This window comes from Hippichthys cyanospilos, chromosome 21 (assembly GCF_059441005.1).
Source record: "Hippichthys cyanospilos isolate Australia breed blue-spotted pipefish chromosome 21, RoL_Hcya_1.0, whole genome shotgun sequence".
NCBI classification, from domain to species: domain Eukaryota; kingdom Metazoa; phylum Chordata; class Actinopteri; order Syngnathiformes; family Syngnathidae; genus Hippichthys; species Hippichthys cyanospilos.
Window position 1 is genome coordinate 5,235,712 of NC_142389.1, and position 8,062 is coordinate 5,243,773.

An 8,062-nucleotide genomic window follows, 5' to 3' on the forward strand; every position below is an offset into this window, starting at 1 on the left:
CAAATTATGACATTTTCTTAAAAAAGTTATGAATAAATAAATAATGTTTGTCAATGGGCGTGTCCACTATTGTCCCCTTTCAGTCCCTAATTCTTCTTCCCTGCTCCGCAGTTGATATCAGCTGCCTTTGTTTGTGATATTATGAATGAGTGGGTGGTAAAAACAATAAAAAAAGGGTTTTGTTACGCTTGGCTGGGAAAGATGATCAAGATCAAGATATGAAATTTCTCCTTCCTCATTTTCTAATTAAATAGCAGTCTCCTGAGGATTCTACTAATAACACGGCTATGCTTGTGTAACTGTGTGTGTGTGTGTGTGTGTGTGTGTGTGTGGAGGAAGTATAGTTGAACGCTGATTGTTTCCTCCTTTGTGTAACAAAGATGCAAAACAGTGAGGGAGGGGGCGTGGTTACTTAAGCATTACAGAAGCACAACACCTCCATCTGCTGGTAGTATGAAGTCATTGCACCGCCGGTCAGGCCTTTAATAGTGAACGTTGATGCACTACACATCGAATAATTATATCGTGTTTTGTTCCTTAGTACATACATCTCAAACAATTTGTCTGTTTTTTTTTTTTCTTTTTTGTCTCCACTCAGGCTGCGGCGGGAGGGCTACACTGTGCAGGTGAGCGTCAACGACTACTTGGATATCTACTGCCCGCACTATAACATCAGCCTGCGGGGGACGCTGGAGCGCAGCGTGGCCGAACAGTACATCCTGTACATGGTCAGCCGGCACGGCTACCTGACCTGCGACCCGCGGCTCGGCTTCAAGCGCTGGGAGTGCAACCGGCCGCACGCGCCGCACGCCCCCATCAAGTTCTCGGAGAAGTTCCAGCGCTACAGCGCCTTCTCGCTGGGCTACGAGTTCACCGTGGGACAAGAGTACTACTACATATGTCAGTGCCACTGCTACATTCCATAAAGTGGGCGTGGCTAGTTGGCTACCTGTGTAAATAATTTAGAAGTGCTTTATTAATGTGTTAAAGGCCACTAGCAACTGTTAGAACAGGAAGAAACACCCCTGGGTCACTTTGACCCGGGTTGTATTTAGTCTCCCAAATATGTCTGAAATGTTTACATTCCATTTCTAATGTTTTGTTTTAATCAGTGTCTTCTGTTAACATCAATAATGTTTCTGGGTCAATATGACCCGGGAGGTGTGTGCATTTATACAAAAGTGTCAAATATTTTGACCATTTTGTCTCTGTCGCTCTTTCTACCTGTTCTTTAGCCACGCCCACTCACCACCATCATGGCCACAGCTGCCTGAGGATGAGGGTCTACGTCTGTTGCTCTACCTGTGAGTCAAAATGCATACTGTATATTACCACCTGCCGTCTCTTTGTCCGCCATTTTGCTCGTAACGATATTTCTCATCCGTACATCGCATGAGATCTATTTTTATTTGGCTGCTAATTCTCTGCAGGACATTAAAACGCCGCCAAACGTAGAGAACTGCAAAATAAACCTTAGCATAGCAAACAAAATAACGAAACAAGCGCCTTGGTATGTTTTTATTTTGAAGTTGACCCCGGAAGCGTGCCGCAGCGACAAAGTCAAAACAAAGAAATCATGTTCGATTGCTAATTTACAGCGCTAAAAAATTACGCTAACCACATATATGAACCTGTTGACTTCATTTATCTTGCACAAATTAGCCGCTTGCTAGCAGTGCTCCGAAACTTTATATCCTCTGGCGAGAGCTGTCATATTTCCTCTGGCGAGACATTTTAACGGACGCAAATTATTCGCAACTCAGGCTTACACTGAGAGCCTGAGTTGCCGTTCCTACTGATCACTTTTGAATAAAAAATATATATATACTGTAATTGACGCACATAAGTAAGTGTTAATGTGTTATTTGGTCTTCTGTGTTTGTGTTTTTTGCCAAGCAAAAATAAAAGTATATTCCAATTTTAATCAAATACCCCAAAATTCAGTTGCTGCATCTCTACAGGAGAAATTCATGATGATCCGATGACTTTCAAATCACGTGTGAGGTGAAATTTTGGTTTTCCAGTTGTCTCGCGATTTGTGTATCTCGTCCCATCCGTATGGAGTATTGATTTCCTAACGTCTGATTTTGATTGGCTGTCTGTTTCAGTCTCCCACTCTGACGACGACTCCAGCCAGACGTCCAGCAGCACGTACACGGTGAGGCCGAGCATCAAGATTCACAACATTGGTGAGTGACTTTGGATTTCAGGGAAAAGTCCTTTGATTTTTCTTACTTTTATCACATACGTCATAAACATCGCCCTTGGAGTGACGACTGCGTGAGACGTTCAGGTGCCGGTGGTCATAACGCGCTAGCGAGAACACGGCAACGTGACGAGTAGCCGGACTTTACGAAGCGCGAGACAAACATGCGGCTAAGTCCCGCGGGCGAGACGAGACACATCAGTCGATAGGCGAGAGGGGGGCTGTCCGCTCGGATAAATCCCGCCGCGGACTCGCGGCGAGGCGTGAAACAATGTGTCGCCGTGCTTGGATGCGTTAGCTTGAGCGCTCAGTGAGGGGAGTCGAAGACTATTTTGAGAAATCGATGAAAGACCAATAGGACATAATGAAGTTGCCATTTTTCCCCCTTCAGATGGCGAGGGACAGCAAGGACGTCTTTGCTGTCCATCACGTAAAATTAGCGTTCCATGAGGCAATACTTTATTTATACTCGCGTTTTACATTTGTTTCTCTGGAATATTAATAACATCCCGGGTCACTTTGACCCGGTTTGTATCAAGTCACCCAAATGTGTCCGAAATGTGTTCAATCAAAATCCAACGTTTTGTTTTAACCAGTGTTTGACATTGAGTTATCTAGAAAAGCAATAACATCTGTGGGTCAATATGACCCGGAACTGTGAGCATTTACACAAATGTGTCAAAAAGGCAGTTTTCTTTTTTAATTGTAAAGCCACTCACAAAGTAACAAAGCAAATACCTCATTTATACCCATGTTTTATATTTGTTTCTCGGGAATATGAATACCATGCCGGGTCATTTTGACCCGGTGTGTATTTAGTCACCCAAACATGTTCAATCCAAATCCAATGTTTTGTTTTACCAAGTGATTTATATTAATATCTCATGTACAGCAATAATGGCTCTGGGTCAATATGACCCAGAGGTGTTTGCTTTATTTCAAAATCTCTGTTCTATGATTGAAAATCCACTCAAAAAGTAACAAAGTAAACCCGTGTGTTATGTGTGTTTCTCTGGAATTTTAAAAACGTCTCGGACCGATTTAAACCCGCGGTTATATAATTATCCAAATCTTGTGATTTTTTTTTTTTCCCCTTCACTTTAGAAATACCAATATTATTTTGACTACAAATGCATACAATTGCAATCCTTAGTATGTGTGATTATCCCTCGGCCAAGCAAAGGTACTGGAAAAACTACACGCAACATTTACTTCAACTTTCAAACGGGTCAATTTGACCCGGAACATAACGGCATGCTTAGAGATGCTTTATGATCAGGGTAACCTTCATTTAGCCTTGACTGCACGTTCTGCCCCACTAACGTTTACAATGCGGAGTCTCCAGTCAGACCCAGCTTGCGTTCTTTTGGATTTTTGGGGGAAACCGGCTTACGTAGAGAAAACACCGCACCAGGCGTAGGCGTGCGAACACGCGCGCAGTCCGATAGTGCTTAACCCGCCTCGCCGCCGCCGCCGCCGTGACGCTCCGAGGTCTCGACGGCGGCGTAGCGCCGGGCTCCGACTGAATTCCCCGCCGCCGCATTTTTGTGGGGGCTGCCATAAGAGGATCACTCATTCGTATGCAAAGACAACTTCCACGCGCACCAAAATAGACGTTGGCAGCTTGCGGGCCTGGCGGGTGACAAGAACAGGGTTTGTTTTGACGATTGAAAAGGTCAAACGGGTGCCAAAAAAAAAAAAAAAAGGGAGCCCGAGGTCTTTTTATTTTGATTTTCATGAAAGCGCAAAAAGGTCAACATTAAAATGCCTCACGGCTTCTCAGTGAGGAGTTTAAAGCGCATCAAGTCAAACGTGTCCTTAAAAAAAGCCGCTGACTTGATGGAATCAACACGCGAGCGTACGGGACGTACCCGAGCAGAATAGATTCAAATTAAGTGGCTTCATACATAGATGATAGATTTATTATCATTTGAATCATTTTTTAAGACCTTGAAAAGGAGCGTTTTCATTTGTGTCCACTGTGAAGGACATTTGTTTTTTTGTCTATATCCTGTGATGCGTTCAAGCGACCCAAGCAATTCTAAGCTCGCACAGGTGGGTTGCAATTAACTTTGCAGACTTTCTCAGACAAAATGGACGCCGCAGTAGAAACAAATACGTTTAACAAGTTAAACAATTATGTTTATGCGTTTGTATCGATGTGTCTCAATATTTTTGGCAAAGCTCCCCCAAGCAAAGAGAACACTTTTTGCACGCCCCGCTCCCCACTTGCTACCGTGACAATAGATGAGATTGTTATCTAGGTAAATTGTACAATGATACCTAAAATTATATCCTTTTTAATATTTAAAAAAAGCCATCTAAATCAACGTTCGGGAGACATTTACTTTTATACGAGTTATAGCTTATTCTGTATCTGAAAACATTGTATAAAGAGCATCAAAATGCCTGGAAAAAAAAGTCAATCCTTATTCAGACTTGAAACATGTTTGACCGACTGAAGAAAAGGATAATATGAAGAAAAAGGTATAAACATTGTGCTGATTATTTTTTTCCAAATCAAAAAATTTTTCAAATAAAAAAATATATCAACTAATATAATTATTTTTAGGGTTCTGTAAAGGTATTTCAGGGCGTACGTGAGATTTTTACCAGGATTTATACAAGTGTCAGCAAATACTATATTTTAATCCTGGTCCAGAAACATTCTCTTTTCAAATTAAGAACAAATTAATTAGCGCACGCAGCAACTTATTGTTAAATTGTTTTTCTTTTGCTCAACGTCGTATGCCTTCATATTGTTAAGGTTGGTTTTTAACTTTCAGAATTGACACAATTTGAGGCAGCCACACAACGAGAGGTGCAGCTTCAGTAAACGAGACGTTTCACTTCCTGATTTTTAATATCGGTACCACAAAATAATATTTAATGAGAAATTAAATGTGCCAAATTTAATTTGTATGCATACATGTGTGTGTTCTCAAACACTTAATCTGTTCTTCTGCGCTTTGATTTCCTGTTTCACGATACTGTTTCATGATACAGTAGGTCCCGTGTGAAATTTCTGCCTCGGCGTGAAATCTCCCCGCGTTGTCTCGTTCCTTTAACGTTCCCGCGAACGTAATCGGAAATGAACGAAATGAGGAGGCGCTCTTATGTCGAATAACTTGAGACGTCCTCTCGCCGCTCTTGTGGCCCGTGGCTAATGTTCTCGTTGGCTCTAATCAATGGCAAGCCCGCTCTAATTCATCCTGATTGGACGCCACCGCATACACACATTTAGGACAAAAACTTCGTTAGTACGGAAAAAAAAACCACGACATTAGCGACATTAGCAACACGCTGATGATAATTGCCGCTTTGTTGACGGTCGTATCATGTCTGTGAATCGCCTGTCACACTCATGAATTAATCATTTTTCTTTTCCTCCTTTTGTTTTGCCCCCTCAGATGAATTTAACCCCGAAGTTCCCAAGCTGGAGAAGAGCGTGAGCGGCAGCAGCCCGTCGCGCGACCGCCTCCTGCTCACCGTGGCCGCCGTGCTGCTCGCCGGCAACCCCCTTCTGTCCTAGCGGGCGGGGCCGAAAACGGGAAATCCAAACACACGGACAGCCCCAAAAAACAAAAAAAAAATCCCTCTATCTGTTGTTGTCACGTGACATTTTAAACAACACGGAGTTGGACCCGAGCATCATTTGATTCGCTCAAGTTAGCGATAAACGGAACGGTGCCGATTTGCAGAAATGCTGCTAGATGGAAGAAACGGTGCCGGATTTAGACAAATGTGCGGGATGAGACGATGCTCGCATTGGAACGGATTAAGTATGTTTACATTTCATGGTCTGGTGCCGGATTTCCAAACCCGTGCCAGATGCGACTATAGAGACACGTGAAGAATGCTGAAAATGAATGCGGGACACACATGAGTGTAAAAAAAGCGCGCTGGATGCAGACAAAGGTGCCACGGGCAGACGTTCTTCAAGATGTATCAACAATGTCCATATATCAAGAGACAATGAAAGCCTGATATGGATTATCACTACGAAAATGCGGAAAACTGTGCCGGATACAGAAAAGTTCTGGATGAAGAAAATCGTGCCGGATCCTTTCAAAACTGGCACCAAGATGGTTTAAGAATGATTGACAGGTGTCGCACGTGGCCGAACGGTGGCAGATGCAGACAATATTAGCATTGGGAAAGGGGTCAGAACATTGATGGACGGCGTGGTGCCGGATGCGGACAATTGCATTAGTATTGGGACAGGAAAAGGAAGTTGATGATTTAACAGACGCTTCTGGACGCAACCAAATTGCGCCGGATGCAAGACGATGCTCGAATGTCGGAAATGATTAGCGAAAACTCGGAAATGTGACGACTGCCAAAGTTCTGGACGGTGACGATGAAGGAAAAAAAAGACGGATATCTGCCTTTGCTCTTTTTTTTTTTCTCGATATTTACTTTGTTAGAGGCTAGCGCGTGCAGTCGTCGTCCTTTCTGCCTGTTTCCTGCCTTCACAACTCAAGAAGACTTGGGATGATGGCGCTTGCGTAGCCGTGGTGCAGTAGATATGCTTGTGTTTGCTCGCAGCGCCGTCTTGTACGAATGTCCCGCCCGTTTACCATCCCCGGAAGCGCCAAGTCCAAACCCTAATCCTGCGTGGAAAGGGCTACGTTGAAAAAAAGTGAAGCGTCAAATATTTGAGAATTGGGTGAAAGTTGAAATTTTCAAGGTATTTGAAAAAGTTGTGTCTTCAGGACAAAATGTCCTCATAAGACACCTTATAAGAACCGCGGTGTATTAATTAAGAAAAAAAAAATGTTGCTTCACTTGACTTCTTTTTGGCGCGGCCCTCGCTTCGTACCCGCTTTGGAAGATGCTCGACCAATCAGCCGCTTGGTGTCCGGTTGCCATGGAAACCATCCCACCATCCAGCCTGAGGAGATTTTACTTTGCGCGATTTACTTTGAGTGTCAAAGTAAAGCGTCGGCCGTTGCGTGAATGTGCAAAAATGTTTGTGGGGGAGGGGAATCGCTCACATGTTTTTATGTTATTGATTTAACGCGTTATTGATTTGGGGAGTTATCATGGGATGTAGGCCTTTTTGCACAATGAGCTGCTGTGCCATTTTCTCGAAACTTTGGGGGGGATTTTTACTGCACAGGCGTGGTCATTGTCTAGCGTGTCTGCGCGTGTGTGTCCACGCTTTTTCCAGTATGTGGCACTTAGAAATTTGTAAAGGAGTCGTTTGTAGGATCTTAATATGCAAGCGAGAGAATGTACTCTTATTAATAGTAGGAAAGGGAAGCAGGGTGTGTGTGCGTGCGTGTGTGTGTCGGGGGGGGGGGGGGGGGGGTTAAAAGCATTTACTAAAGTTGGACAACCACCAGAAATGTTTACCTTGAATGACTTTAAAAAAACGAATCTGTAAATGGGTCGAGGAATGAGCAAAACAATGACAATTAAAGTCATTTTGCAAATGCACGGAAATGTTATTTAATTCTTTGTTTTTCCGTCCTTTTGGATGTCACGGCTGAGCCACAGTAGAGATGAAATGAGTTTATTACGGCAGTTGAAAAAAAAAATAAAAAATAAAAAATATATATATATATATGTACACACACACAAATATATACAAATTTATATATATATATATATATATATATATATATATATATATATATAGGAATTTTATTTATATTTTTATATTTTATATTTTATTTATATTTATTTTCTTTTATATATATATATATATATATATATATATATATATATATATATATATACACAAACACACATATATACAAAGGTTAATGTTTATTTTTTAATCGTTTTATGGGAGGGGCCACAACACTTCAAAACGTTCCAACTACCGTAATGTATGTTGTACCAATACAA

At 42.3% G+C, this 8,062-nt stretch overlaps 1 protein-coding gene across 1 annotated transcript in view; it reads left to right on the plus strand.

Annotated features, from left to right (window-relative positions):
* Window positions 1–7,488, plus strand: part of efna3a (ephrin-A3a) — a 49,877-nt gene extending 42,389 nt beyond the window's left edge. The window contains exons 2-5 of the mRNA XM_088404896.1: window positions 599–900; window positions 1,236–1,304; window positions 2,109–2,189; window positions 5,617–7,488. Coding sequence (XP_088261022.1) covers window positions 599–900; window positions 1,236–1,304; window positions 2,109–2,189; window positions 5,617–5,738 — 574 coding nt within the window. The 3' untranslated portion in view covers window positions 5,739–7,488. The remainder of the gene's footprint in view (window positions 1–598; window positions 901–1,235; window positions 1,305–2,108; window positions 2,190–5,616) is intronic.
* Window positions 7,489–8,062: the final 574 nt, after the last annotated feature.